The 14,725-nt window shown below is 37.1% G+C and overlaps 2 protein-coding genes and 1 long non-coding RNA gene across 3 annotated transcripts; 1 reads left to right on the top strand and 2 right to left on the bottom strand.

Moving 5' to 3' along the window:
* Positions 122 to 5,187, top strand: LOC18787190 (alpha-galactosidase 3). Its single transcript, XM_007217967.2, has 15 exons — positions 122 to 482; positions 802 to 860; positions 1,120 to 1,176; positions 1,260 to 1,291; positions 1,625 to 1,728; positions 1,820 to 1,892; positions 2,325 to 2,383; positions 2,472 to 2,537; positions 2,632 to 2,715; positions 3,104 to 3,168; positions 3,277 to 3,359; positions 3,733 to 3,823; positions 4,051 to 4,109; positions 4,531 to 4,671; positions 4,809 to 5,187. Exons 1-15 carry the CDS (start codon positions 181 to 183, stop codon positions 4,929 to 4,931), a joined length of 1,398 nt encoding a protein of 465 aa, XP_007218029.2. The 5' UTR covers positions 122 to 180; the 3' UTR covers positions 4,932 to 5,187.
* On the bottom strand, positions 5,150 to 10,574 carry LOC18784644. Its single transcript, XM_020557446.1, has 9 exons — positions 10,362 to 10,574; positions 9,014 to 9,193; positions 8,572 to 8,664; positions 7,671 to 7,853; positions 7,479 to 7,581; positions 7,212 to 7,394; positions 6,086 to 6,570; positions 5,556 to 5,962; positions 5,150 to 5,462 (listed from the first exon to the last, which is right to left on the bottom strand). The coding sequence occupies exons 1-9, from the start codon at positions 10,572 to 10,574 to the stop codon at positions 5,402 to 5,404; spliced, it is 1,908 nt and encodes a 635-aa protein (XP_020413035.1). The 3' UTR covers positions 5,150 to 5,401.
* Positions 12,708 to 14,686, bottom strand: LOC109947206. Its single transcript, XR_002270152.1, has 2 exons — positions 14,602 to 14,686; positions 12,708 to 14,315 (listed from the first exon to the last, which is right to left on the bottom strand). It is a non-coding gene; the product is annotated as an uncharacterized LOC109947206 (long non-coding RNA).

The raw sequence follows: 14,725 nt of genomic DNA, 5'->3' as shown, positions 1-14,725 counted from the left end.
GGATTAATCCATAAATGAGGATAAAAATTAATAAGTTAAAAAAAAAAAAAAGAAGGAAAAATGTTAAGTTCTGACGTGTCATTTACATAAACTAAGCGGATAAAAAGGGATTTGATATTCCCAAGTGGCAAACTGGCTTTTTTTTTGGCGAAATGTATATGCTTCCTTGTCGAGTAATATATGCTCTGTTCCTTCCCATTCACAGACTCATCTCAGTGTTTTAAGAAAAGCCAAAAAGGAAACACACAGAAAACAAAAACGGAGCATTCAATAATGGCGAAGAGGAAGATCACCCTATCTTTGTATACTCTGGTTCTCACTCTATCGGCGGTCTCTTTGGCATTTGCAGTCAGAGTAGTGCCTCTCACGCAACCCCATGAGAAACCGACTTTTCTAAGACCAACATTCAATCGCATTTTTGATACTTCCTTATATGGGATTTTGCAACTTAACAACGGTTTGGCCCAAACGCCTCAGATGGGGTTCGTCTCTCTCTCTCTCTCTCTCTCTCTCTCTCTCTCTGTGAAGTGTGTGTTTCTATCTTTTTCTATTTTAGTCTTTGAAGTTTGGTCTTTGCTGGTCCACTCACTCCTACCCACCATTTGGGATTGATTTTGATGAAAAACTGAAGTAAGATTCTTGATAATAGGAAATTTTTGTGGTTTTTTACAGTTGGGTTTCAATTCAACCAACTTCTGTATATATGAATGGGAATTTTACTTCATTGTTCTGACTAGTTTGTTTCACTTGAGGACATTGTATATTGTTTTTGTTTATCAATATTGTACAATATGTGGGCAGGTGGAACAGCTGGAATTTCTTTGCCTGCAATATCAATGAAACCGTGATCAAGGAAACTGGTATTCTTTTTATGCTTTCTCTGTTCATCTACTTTTGTTGGTATTGATTCTTTGTGAATACCATTTATGAGTTATTGGTTGCCTTTCCTTATTGCATCAATGGTTTCATGTTGGTTTGTATCCGGCACATGGTAAATATGTGTTCGTATAAATTGGAAAACATACCCACACGATTCTATCAATCCAAAGAAGTACAACAATTCTTTATCCTCAATTAAATTTTGTGAAAGTTACTAACTTTTCTTTTGATGATGGACAGCTGATGCACTCATCTCAACTGGCTTAGCAGATTTAGGCTATGTGTATGTCAATATAGGTATTATTCTGGCATACCTTAAGTATTTGGCAAACTTAATACATGCTTATGTTTATGATGTTATTCAATGTCATTGACTGCAGATGATTGCTGGTGTCAAACACGAAATTCGGAGGTCAGTTGAATTCCATTACTTCAACCAAAATATAGTTCACCGTCTCTATAACTTGTATCAGCAATTTTTGATTTTGTGGTCTGTGAGGAGCACCATCTTCATCTTATATGAAGAAAATTTGGCATTAATGATTCAAATGCAACTTCTCAGAATTATATCTCAGTCTAGTAGTTATAACTCGTCTGTCCTCTATGTGTCTATGCACATAGAGGATTAGCATAGATGAATATATGCAAAGTTTTCTATAAAAGTTTTTTGCATGGGAAAACTTGTAAAATTGAGCAATTGATGTATATTTGAATTTTGATTCCTTAAAGTTGTTTGGTTGAGCAGGGTCAACTGGTCCCTGATCCTAAAACATTTCCGTCAGGAATTAAAGCTCTTGCCGAGTATTTACACAGAAAAGGACTCAAGCTTGGAATTTATTCTGATGCTGGGTAAGTTGAAATTTTTATGTATTTTTACTTGAGTATCTAGTGTGCTATACTCATTACAACCTCTCAGTATTCATCACCATTCTATTTGTAGGGTTTTTACGTGTCAAGTTCGACCAGGATCACTTTATCATGAAAATGATGATGCAAAGCTGTTTGCTTCTTGGGTTAGTTTATGTTTCCTCTATTGGATGTTTGTTCAAAGTACATCTTTGACTTGGCGGGCATTTGACACCCTTGTACACTGCTTCTGCATTTTATAAATTTATATTGCTACCTTTTGTTAGTGAAAACTCAAACTCATTTAGAACAGACTCACCTCAATGCAAGTAATGGGGTCAATACTACTAAAAATTAAAGCCTTCTTATAACCACTCACAATGTTAATAGACATTTTCTTTATTGATGTTTGCAAACAAAATCGAGTTGCCTGAATATTTGACAGTATTTAATCTTCCCCCGTGTCCCCTTATTAGTAAACAATTTGTTTGCGATCAGAGTTTGGAATGCATAAGTTCTGCTGAGAATTCTTCTAGCATTATAAGCATTCATTTTCTTTGGATATTACTAATAATTAAGGAGTAATGTTGTATTTTCAGGATGTGGACTATTTGAAATATGACAACTGTTACAATCTGGGCATCCCGCCAAAAGAACGGTATTAGCTCTTCTTGATCTCTTTTTAATATTGAAGGAATCACATTGAGTAGCTATAAATTGATTTGATGTGGTTTCATACTTTCCAGATACCCCCCAATGCGCGAGGCCCTAAATGCATCTGGACGCACAATTTTCTATTCAATCTGTGAATGGTAATCCAGTTTATTGATCTATGCACTATAATATTTGGATTAATTCACAATTAACTTGATAGAAATCCTAATTCAGAAATTCTTTACTTGACAGGGGTGTTGACGACCCAGCTTTATGGGCGGGCAAGCTTGGAAATAGTTGGCGTACAACTGATGATATCAATGATTCTTGGGCAAGGTTATAACTCTTTCTCCATTAACTTATGTGGACAATAACTTGATGGTCTCTTGGGTTATATCCTAGCTCTACATGCGCGCATTGAAACCATAATTTGTAGAAAACCCTCGAAATGGTTTGTGGTAAATGCTTTCCCCTCAGAGGACCCTTTTAAAGGTTTCAAGAGCTTCATTACTTCCAAGTTTATGGTGCTCATTAGTGGATTTATATCAGTAATTGGACAAGAATGTCCAACATTTGTTGCCAATCATTGTTTCTCGCTGTCATCATTTGGTTGCAAGATCTTATTTGCATGATCCTGGACTGTTAATAAAAGTTCTTGTTTCTATTTCTTGAATAAATCGTCGATGGTCGTACTGATAAAGTTGGCTGTAATTCTGTTATGAAGCATGACAACAATTGCTGATTTGAATGACAAGTGGGCGGCGTATGCAGGACCTGGTGGATGGAATGGTACAGACATGAGCTTTTTGAAACAGATTTTGAAGGCATGATATGTTGGGTGTCAGTACTCCAACTGCGATATACTATTCTTACTCTCCATCTTATTCTTTCGGGCAGATCCTGATATGTTGGAAGTTGGCAATGGAGGCATGAGTTATCAGGAGTACCGTGCTCATTTTAGCATCTGGGCTTTGATGAAGGTCCTTCAACTTCTGTTTCTTTTGTCCTAGTTGCATAGCCATCCCAGTAATTCAGATTTAGTTGTTGTCTTGTCGAGTTCTGTCAAGAAAGGCAATCTTATATGAGTAGTTCGTGGAAACTGCTTGTTTTCTTTGTTCTGCTATATTTCATATTCAAAAATTAGTTTCCCACTATGCTGTCCAGTCCTATTAAGCAGAATTTTTGTAATGGCTTTTATTGGTTGTTCAGTCCATGTGAACAACGAATAGTTTAATTCTAGCTTGCACAAGAGGCAGCATACGACGTGTTGCATATGAAATTTTTTGTGCTTAGCTCATTTTGATATACTTTCAAGTTCTTCACATACTGAAAATTGGGTGTTCAAATATCCAGGCCCCTCTTTTGGTTGGTTGCGATGTAAGAAACATGACTGCAGAAACATTCGAGATTCTAAGCAACGAGGAGGTTATTGCTGTAAACCAAGGTGAGAGTAGTTGCTTTTCCTGTCTCTCGCTCTCACACTCACACTCTCACTCAATGCATCATGGTGTGGTGTGTGTGTGTGTGTGTATGTGTGTCTAATTGGTCTGAAGTATGATTTTTCCATATCCTTCATTTCTCATTCATAGATACCCTTGTATGTCACAAACTTTTCAAACTATGAAGTTATGAAAGTAAATGAGAGAGGACTTATTTATTTTGTTTTTGCAGATCCACTTGGAGTTCAGGGAAGGAAAGTTAGTGTTTCTGGAACAGATGGTTGCTATCAGGTCTTTTGTCTTGCATCCTCAATAGCATTTTAAAGTGATGCTGCAACCATAAAAATGACTAATTGAAGAGAGTTTAGGTCAAATGACTTTTCCAAGCTCCCCACCGACATATGTGGGGGGGGGGGGGGGCCTTTATCAGCAAGGGATTTTCTCTTCCCCTTCCCCGTAACTTTTCTGAGTGTACAGTCATCTCGTCCCCCTGCTTGGGCTGTCTAGAAAGTGGCACAATTGCGTACTGGAAACATAGAAAAGTAGTATATCGGGTTGAGATGAAATCACAAATAAAACATAGTATTCATGTGGTGACATATGGTATTCTGGCAGAATACATCTCCCTTCGCATTTGGATCTTTAAAATAAGCCTAGTTGCATATGTACTATTTGTTACACTTTGGTGTTTAATTATGATTCTGTTTTCCAGGTCTGGGCAGGTCCTCTATCCGGACATCGGCTGACCGTTGCTCTTTGGAATCGGTGCTCAAAAGCAAAGACTATAACAGTTACTTGGGAAGCACTTGGACTCCAATCCAGCATTAGCGTCTCCATAAGAGATTTGTGGGAGGTGAGCAAACTGACCTACATGGACATCTAACAAGAGTTTTGAGTGGGAACAAGGCTGTAATGATAGCTTGGGTTTAGAATTTAGTTGGCTTCATTTTTTTTGGTTTTATGCTGACATGGTATTCTAATTTCTTGTAGCACAAAGAAGTAGCAGTTGATACTGTATCGTCGTTCGGTGCTCGAGTTGATGCTCATGACTGCCGGATGTACATTTTTACTCCCCAGACTCCCGCTCAGAAATATAGCTTAGCCTTTACTTAAAAAGCACCCTTTCAACAAGAGGTGATGTCCAACTATTAGTGCACCGCGATGATTCTCTGCAAGAGTTCATGGCTGTAATCCATAAACTTTTACCAGAACTTGGAAGCCATCTTAGTGCCATCTGTTATGTATTTGTTCATAAGAAAGTATTTGGATGTTAGTCTCGGTGTTCATGTTGCATTGTATATATTACGATATACTTATTTGGAATGACCATCAGTTGAAATAATGAGGAGGATTACAAAATGCCCCTACTTACAGAGGGTTTTTTTTCGCTTTTAAATATTTCTTTCGAACTTTTACATGAAAACATTTCATTAACGACTAACATATATTACATAAATATCGTCCTGGAGAATAGGCAAAAGCTATGAAGGCCCCCTCCTCCATTCACACACAAGTTTAAAGAGTTAGAAACTCTACTGGGAACTTAGAATGTAACTGAGACTTGAACGCCATGGCAAATCCACTCACAGATTCAAGGGGGGAAAGTCCTCATCATCGTCCAGTTTGAATTGCTGCATGCGAATCCTGCAGTGTTAAACCATTTAAAAGTAAGGGGTAGGTCAGGCGGTAGTTTTTAAATTATGGTACGAAACTTTCACAGGTCAAAAATGGCCCTACGTCTCTTCATCGACCTCTGATAATTCTTGTTGCTTCTTCATAATGTACAGAGCGTATGAAACATGAGTATTTGCCTGCTGGCTCGCTACAGGTGAAGGCATTCCTGATAGTGATGGTGAATGCCCAGAACTCCCCAACTTGTGAGAGGGTTCCTTGGCTGGAGGAGACGCCAAGATGAGCTGACCAGATTGATGGACCTCTGGTGATCCACTTTCAGTGCCAGGAAGAAGTGGGAATTCTTCAGGTGAAAGATTGAAGCGGCTATCATTTTCACTTGTGTGTGTTTCTGTGGAAGCCTCAACTTGGCCACTGTTTTGAGGTGATTTCATCATCGCATCGTGCCTGCTAGACTCTCGAATCCGTCCCCTCCTCATCCTTGGACGCACATATCTGGAATAATTTTGGGTCTGCAATGCCCAAAGTATTTAGTTTTGGGATGACAAATCCAGTCACCCAAAGAAAAGGAAGAAGAAACCAACAATAATTAAAACTTAAAATTGAATAAACGGTAAGAGTTAAATTCGACATACCACGTCAGGTATAAATGTGCCCGTTCCTTGTGATTTCCTTGTTATCCCAACACCAATAGTAGCAGCAGATAGATGGGATGCACTAGGATGCCGGAGTGGCAGTCTTGCATATACTTTTGTTGCCCTTTCACAAAATTCATTCCAGTTGAGCTGCGCTGACCAAGCCAGGGCATTCCATGTGGTCTTATTACAGACTCCAGAAGGTGGAGCACTGTGGTGTGTAGAACGATGAAATGCCTGTCCATACAACATGCTACTATAATAACTGTCATACTCCCCCCAGAGGTCAGATTCTTCAGATCTTCCAATACCAAATGCACAGACAGGAGCATTCACATCTGGCCTTTCTCCTCTCCCATTCCTATCTATAGTGGTCACGAAGAATTTTTCAAGTTCTGCACCCATGCTTTCACCCGGTAGCTTTAATATCTCTCTAAGATTTTGAGCTCCTAAGGAAAGAGCAGATTTTATACGATAGAAGTTTCCTGGAGAGGATTACAAGGTGCATCATGATCAGTTAATGAACATACAGAACAGGTAAAAATAAAATTATAAGAAAGAATGAAAAGCATGCAACTTGAATAAGAGAATTTTAATAAAGTGTAATCTAAATGGATATAGAAGATTAAAAAGATACCAAATATACGTTATAAAACATACCTTGTTAAGAAAACACAATCATCTTAATTCTTTCTAAATAGAATAATCCTCTAAGAGCGTGGTATAATTATTGAAGGACAGTGTTGTGAACAATCAAGGTGTCTATCACTAGTCTATTGTACAAACCTTCTCAGCATAAGGGCCATGGTTTGGTGCAATGGTGGGAGTGGAGGACTGACAAGCACTAGGGCATAGGTTCAACTCTTAAACAACAGCTTCACCCATAAAATTGTTAACAGTATGATCTAATCAAATCTCTACTCCTTGAGCATCCTTTCATAATACAAACCAATTGGTCTGGCTTCTTTATTATTCATTTATATTCTGCTTCAATTAATCAAAGTAACTTTGACGACAGAGGAAGAAAAGATTTTCCCTCTGTGGAGTCCTTCTAGGAGCAACACAATTTAGTGCATATTTCCTTAAAGAGAAAGAAAACTGAACCAGCAGGTAAGTGGTCGAATACCTTTACTAACACTACGGCCCAGATTGTTGTTGTCTTTTAGAGGATCCACTATGTTGAGGTGCTTAGTTGGGAATTCATGAACTGTAGCTTCGTCTGCCCTTATTGGATCTGAAAAAACATCTCTAGAGCTTCTCACAAACTCCTCACTGAGCAGTAATTCGTCTGCCTCAATTTGGGGTGCCACTATAGCAAATAATACAGATAAAGGATCCTCATTAAATGTGTAAACAGATCAGTTACACATTCACATTATTGATCATAGCTTACCTATGATTTCCGGAAGGGAACATATCGCAACTGGACCATTTATACTGATACAATAATTGTCCCAATCAAATGTGCTATAGTATTCCAAAAATCTCTGCAGGACCTGTTGATAGAATTTCAAAGACGCATTTGAGTGCTTACAGATGCAAATGACTACCGAACTGAAATTAAACAAGAAAACAAAACAAACACCTCTAAAGGACCACGAAGTGATGCATGAAACAGATTGATGACAAACAACACCAACGTTTCTAGTGCATATGTTGAAATCAAACCATAATGGGATCCAAGAATCCGGCTCTCATAGTAGCACCAAGCTTTGATTAAGATTATACTCTTTTTAAAAAGATGGTCTTTTCCGATCTGTTGGTCAACCTGAATAAGGGCATGTCAGTTGAAAAAAATAGTCACACGCATTAAATTTTTAAATGTGAGAGAGAGAGAGAGAGAGAGAGAGAGAGAGAGAGAGAGAGAGAGAGAGAGAGAGAGAGAGAGTTAATATATTTTGTTGGTTTACAACTGCTCCAAAAAACTTAAGATGATAGGATGAGTCTCTCCAGCTACTGAAGAGCCCAACACAGAATTCAACATTAAATTGGAAGGTTGTAGCTGTAGGGCCTCAAACTCAAGATCTCCCGTACTGATATTATGTAAAAAAATTATTGGTTTACCACTGTCCCCAGAAAATCTAAGAGGTTTGCATGTGGAACAATAATGCTCTAAAACTGCAAAAAAAGAAAGGACAGAAAGAGCTGACTACATTTACTTAACCATAACAAAATTGTCTATTTATGTGAATCAAGAGCTAAACATAGATAACGACAAATTGGGGATAAACCAACTCCAAGACTGCCAATAGATCAGAATAGAAAGTAGAAGTGGAGCAGGTAGCATATATAGAAGAAATTCTGATGTAATGAAATGTAGAAATTGCAAGTGCATTTAAGTTTGTATTTGCAATTAATAGTGTGAAACTACAAAGCTTTTACGGAAAAATTCAAGCCAGCTGAAGGATTACTCTGGTTACTACTCTAAGCTGTTTTTTGTTTAAATTAAACGGAGCTTGATATTATATATAGGGTTAAGATTTAACCTGCTCCAGAAAGCACAGCGTACAGAGCCCAGCCATTTGATTGAAGGAGATGTCCGCTGCTATGTTATTCACTGTGAACTTTACGACCTTAACCTACCACCCAAAATCCAAAAAAAAAAGAAGATAAAGGAGATACAGTGGGCCCCCTTTTTAGAATTAAGAAATGATAATACTTCCTTTATGCAACATGATTGGTTAAAAAAAAAGAAGCAACTAAGGCAGTGAAAACGCTTCCCTTCAACTAGCACAAATACATTGAAATAATTTCTGTGTGAATAAATATAGAACTAATTAAACAATGATGGATAATACAAATCCCAACAAAAAAATTCACACAAAACAGCAACCATCTTGCAAACTAGTCCTTGAAAGGACAAGCAAGATTATAGAAAATAAGCATAGCAATTATTGCAAACGACAAAAAAAGTTAAAAAATCTCAACCTGTGCCCGAACATAACGGACATCTTTAAACTGAAACAAGGAGTCCTTCGGTTGACTTTCAAGGACACCGCAGACAGCTATAGCTAATTCCTCCTCCGCGTTTTGATGGCAGATGGCAGTCAAATCAATATCTCCATCAGGAAGATAGGTCTTTAGTGGGACTGAGCCAAAGGAGAAGACCTGTAAGGCAAGCATGTTAAATAAACTCACATAAATTTAAGGACATTAAAATAGTTGCATATAATTATTGTAATAAACTGATCATTGATTCTCCCCATCAGAACTTTCTTATTACGTATAAGCAGTCAGAATGTATTTAAATGTTACAGATCGAAAACCTGCATCTCTGTCAATTATATTAAATTGAGGTCCCTAGGATGAAACACGTGGATACGAGCGAAAATCAGATTCCAGATATAAATGGCCACGTATGTTAAATATTGACCAAGAAAGAACACAAAGTACTAAATACATATACGCATATAACACATAACACTTGCATGCCAAATACTAAAAGTGTATCCAACATGAACAGTTAACATACCGGATGCCTAACATTAAATTGGTCGAAGCTGTCCAAATAAGTTCTCTGAACTTAGGTCAGATTTTTGCAGAACTAGGAGAATATAACTTGCAACCAAATTCAAATTCAAAAACCTCTGAATGCCTCAAAGACTTTTAAGAACTGTTCTCTAATATAATAGTAAAGCACCAAACTTACATTGATTGGCATTGAAAGCTGGATATAAGAAGCTTTAGCAAGTTAGATCATGTGGCATTGAAGGATATCAGCAAAAAAAAAAAACTCAAATATAACCAGGGAGTTTTACCACAACATATAAGAAATGCCATTTTTTTTAAAGCAGGGAGCGTACAATGTCAATGGTCACTTCATATTAACACTTACAACTTTGTTTGGCTTCTTTTGGCTGTAACAACATACCACATCTATATACATGTAGTCCCACAAGCTCTTTCCGTGCAAATGGGAAATCAAATATATTACCTAGGCTAGGCATGTTGGCTACACTTACAGATCCCAAGATGGAGAGCGTACATCTAATCACAGAATTAGGTTATGATTTTAATGACATTCTTCCATATTAAAACATTAAGAATGACCAATCTAGACAACATACAGACATAATCAGAGAAAACCTAATTATCAAACACATCAATATTGACATGTGATGACAATTTTAATTCCTCACCCACAAACTTTAAAGTTACATGCATTAAAAAAATGAAGGATTCACCACCATTTCCAATCCCTCTTCCACCCCCCACTCCTTCGCGCCAAAAGCAAAAAATACAGAAAAGAAAATTAGGGAGCTGGGGAACTTCTCACCTCAGTTCCAAAATGACCTTTGATAAGCCTCTGAATATAACTAATAAGCCCCCTCCGCCTCCACTCAGAACCTACATTTGGTTGTATAGTCCATAAGATCTCTTGGGTCCTTTCCTCAGCCATCATCCAGAGTTCCACATCAATTGACAACGCCTTTGGATTATGTGAAGGGAAAGAGGAGCATGGTAAAAGTTCCTCTTGAATATCTTCCATAAGGGCAAAAGGTGAGACTTTCAGCTCTTCAAAAATGAAACCCAGGAACCCACAAAAACACTCTGCCTAGTGATGATTTTAACAAGTGACTGTCCACACAGTTTTATAAACCTATGGAACTAAGAAGTTTAAAATATGAATCGTTTGGTGGAATGAAATGAGTTGGTCAAAAGACATCTTGAGAACAGAGTGAGAAGCACAGAAAAACTGTCATCCAGAGCCGTTTTGAGCAGATGAGTAGCAATAAAATGGTTCATAGATCAGTAGAACTTAATCCAAGGTATGTGTATTCAGCAGAATGAGACAATAACCAGTTAATTAGATGCATAAAAACTCGAGCAAAGTTTGTCCATATCTGTTGTATCTTTGGACTCTGTGTTGTAACTCCTTGTAAGCTCTGAAAGCAATTTTGCTCAAAAGAAAATATTTTGGGGCTATTTGGACATGTGTGATAAGAGGATAGGAGAACAGAAATCGTGAAATAATTAATGAAAAACAGAAAAGAATCAAGTCCTCAAGGGAAATTATCTGAAAACAAGGCTCTGTAAACACAAAAAGATGTAGAAGAAGAGAAAAGAAGTGATATAACCAAAAAATGTTTCCTTTCCTCTATGAGAAAGCTCTAAGGTTGGATTTAGAAGCAAAAAGCAGAAGAGAAGCAAAATGATGACAGGCAAAGAAATAAAATGCAAAAAATGCGATTACATCTTGGCGTGAACACATCTAGGCGTTAAGAGAACTCAAATACTACCCAACGTAAGGGAATTAATCAAGACTTATTACCAAATAAAGTTTAGTCTCACTTTTCTCAAATTTTCAGGTTTCTCTGAACACTGGATTCTTCCTCCATAAATAAGTTAACAAAAAAGATAAATGTGATGGGGTTAAGAATGAAAATTTCTATGGCTTGCACATATGGTACTAATTAGTCCATTCTTAGCTGTTTCTCATTGTTACCACTCCAAGCTTTGCCCTAATTAATTCCCAGAATGCATAAACCTAATGACCCTCATTAAAAACGAATCCTATCTGTTCTCTCCCCTTGAGTAAAATATTAATTGCAATGGTTGCAAAAGGGATTTAGAATTTGTTGTCATACCAAATACTTCAGTCACTTGTTTTCCTACTAAAAATGTCAGTTTAACCTATATGGGCACTCATTAAATGCCATGAGGCCTCAGGAAACTCCAAATCATTTTGGGGCCCACAATCAACTATGCTGCATTGACCTCGCCAAGTTGCTCCAGCTCAGGTGTGTAAAGGCATTTCTACATTTATTTCCAGCTCATGACCAGAAAATATTACAGAATCTCCCCGGAACACTGTGTTGGGATCTATTACAAAAGTGGCGGGCACCAACACATTGTTATTTGATCCCCAGCCAGAATGTATCTAAAATTGCCCCATGACCAGGCAAGTCAAGATGGCCTGAAAATCATGTTACATAAACTTTGAATATGTGCGGAGCACAGGTGTGAGGAAACAGTACAAAGTCTGTGCCTGATATGTCTGAAATACTATGACTGTTGGACATGTACACATGAAGCTTGTCCAAAAGGAGACAACCAACTGAACTTTGTAGACAACCAAGTACCGAGAATTGTAAATAACGGAAAACAGGAGGTCGTCCTTATGATTTTACAATTGGAGGATACACGAATATGCCACCCTGCATACCGAAGTCCTCATCAACTGCCACAATTCTCAAGTTTGGTACTCAAATTGAAAATCTTGATTCCTAATTCGCCATTAGGGGAAAATCTGTGAATAATCTCACAGACCACAATATAATTGTTACATAACCCAACATTACAAAGAAAAACTATAACAATATGGTTTAACAAAAACTAGCTTCCTTATTGACAGTGAGACTGTCCTTTCACTCTAAATGTATTCACTCTAAAGAACAAAAATAGCTCAATTTGGACTTAAACTGTCCTTTCAAGCATCCTTTGATCCAAGCTAATAAATATTGCACAGGAATTGATTAACGCTCCAAAAGGGCTGAAAACCCACCCTCATACATTCCTGTCAGACCACTCATGCTAAAGATCCTTTTTTATTTCTTTCTTGCTGTTAAATTTGCAGACTCAGTTGGGATGAAATAGATTTTATAAAGGTTTTTTTTTTTCATTTTGGAACTCGTATATAGGTTAAAAATTTGTCAGTAAAACAGACAATAAATCATTTCCAATATGAGTTAAGACATGAAGCTATCTGAAAAGTCCACTTATTATGTAAAACAGTAACGCAGTAAACACTTTTCCAAAATGATTTGAGACATGCAGCTATTTGAGAACTCCACTTATTACGTGAATCTCCCCTGTAACATCTCCAAGAGCTAACCTAGTTGGCTGTTTTTCTTTTAAGCCTTTTGGTCTAATCTAATGTTTTCTGAAAATCTCTCATGCTATAGATCACTCTCACTCTTGTACTTCAAGTTTCCAGATTTAAAAGGTGACCTTTTCCCTATCGGTAAATATGCAGAGTTATAATTAATCTTTCAGGGATCCTCACCCCCATATACTTTGAAGAGCATATTTGAGGTGTTCTGCCAACATGTTTCCATTTTCAACCGACTATTAATTAGGGGTACAATGCAATGATGTTAGTTAAGATTAAAAAACTTAATAGACTAAGTTCTTCCATTAGAAAAGTGACGAAAAACACATTTTAAGGATTTGATTAGGGCATTAGATTGATTAGAGATTATAAATTTGATGATTTTGGATTGAGGATTTAATTGAAGCCTTAGCAACCCCTTTTGTTCTTCTTCCTTCCCCTCTATTTCTCTCCCTCATCTCTTTTTCTTTATTGGCTCTGCATCATAAATTTTGATCTCAAAATCCCTTTAACTCTATTGGAGGAGTCTAATTTTATCGCATACTGATCCTTTACTTGTCTTCGTTTTGCTGATTTTTCACTTGTTTTAACTTGAATTTTAATCTAAGCCTTTATGACCTCCAAACATAATTTTCAATGTTGAAGTTAAACTCCAAACCGTAGACAAGGACCCTTTTGATACACAGCTCGAATTGGTTATTTACAATACCAAAAACAGGATAGATCCATTTCCATTATCATAGCATGACAATTGAAGCCATATGTTTACGCCAACAACGTATGGACAAAACTAATAAACCTAAAATCCTTTCCTAAAACTAAACAGATCTTTCGGCCCTAAGAGACAATTTAATTTCAACCCCCAAAAAAATGTACACATGCCCCAATCTTTTTCCTAGTTAGTCTCTAATTTCCTTTTTACCCTTAAAAAATTGAAACACAAAATGCCCAGGTGAGAAATGAAAACCCTCCACCACTTCACCTTGGCCAACGGCCATGGCCACCTTTATTTAATTTTTTATTTTGAAACTTGAAAAGACAGAAAAAGCTAATGATAGAGAAAATGATGGAAGAGAAAAGAACTAAACAAAAAAATTAAAGCGTTAACTGACTTTGAATTCAAATAGACTCACCCTACTTCTAGGTATGGCTGTTATCATGTTCTTGTTTTTTACTTGCTCTATTGCTTGGTTTCACGGGTACATCAAGTACTAAGGCATTAAGCATACCTACGGTGCAAATGATTTTCTGCCTTGTAAATACTAATGCTATAATTTTTTTAACCCTCTTTTAACCGTAACCACATGCTGAAAAGCAACATGTCTATGATTTGGCTATCTGTAATCCTCGAGTCGAGACATTGTGATGTTTTAAGTAGCAACTGGGGAAGCTGCCAATCTGAAAAGCAAAGGAACCCAAATAACAAGAAACCTTACTATTATGGTGTCTAACAGAAAATTAATCTATCATTAACTTGCTTATTGAAAACACAGTCATGCTAGAGGAAGGAACCTTTTCTTTTTCAAACAGAACTATTGCAATCGTTCAAGAAACAACCCCATATTTGACAATAGCTAAACTACCAGTGAAATTCATCAAACCCAGCTAAATGTATCACAGTAAGCAAATGTGGAAAGCATTCACTGCAAAGAGATACAAAATATTAAAGTTCAGAGAGTTTTACCTTTGACAGTGTCAAAGTGGTTTCTTTCTTCTCCTCCGCTTCATCTTCTTGATTTGGCTAAAGCCCACTTCTTTGTTAGACCCATTTGACGCAAGCAAGTACATGAGCACCATCTTGGTCACTA

Source organism: Prunus persica, chromosome G2 (assembly GCF_000346465.2).
Source record: "Prunus persica cultivar Lovell chromosome G2, Prunus_persica_NCBIv2, whole genome shotgun sequence".
Classification (NCBI taxonomy): Eukaryota; Viridiplantae; Streptophyta; class Magnoliopsida; order Rosales; family Rosaceae; genus Prunus; species Prunus persica.
This window is presented reverse-complemented; position numbering and strand designations above follow the sequence as displayed.

Bases quoted from the DNA above. Each gene is read 5' to 3' on its own strand.
- LOC18787190 (XM_007217967.2), top strand. From the start codon at position 181: ATGCTCTGTTCCTTCCCATTCACAGACTCATCTCAGTGTTTTAAGAAA. The intron at 1,292-1,624 runs GTCAGTTGAATT...TTGGTTGAGCAG, and splicing joins GTCAAACACGAAATTCGGAG to GGTCAACTGGTCCCTGATCC. The intron at 3,169-3,276 runs GTACAGACATGA...TCTTTCGGGCAG, and splicing joins AGGACCTGGTGGATGGAATG to ATCCTGATATGTTGGAAGTT.
- LOC18784644 (XM_020557446.1), bottom strand. From the start codon at position 10,574: ATGGAAGATATTCAAGAGGAACTTTTACCATGCTCCTCTTTCCCTTCA. The intron at 7,854-8,571 runs GTTAAATCTTAA...GCCCTTATTCAG, and splicing joins CGCTGTGCTTTCTGGAGCAG to GTTGACCAACAGATCGGAAA. The intron at 5,963-6,085 runs GTATGTCGAATT...TGGGCATTGCAG, and splicing joins GCACATTTATACCTGACGTG to ACCCAAAATTATTCCAGATA.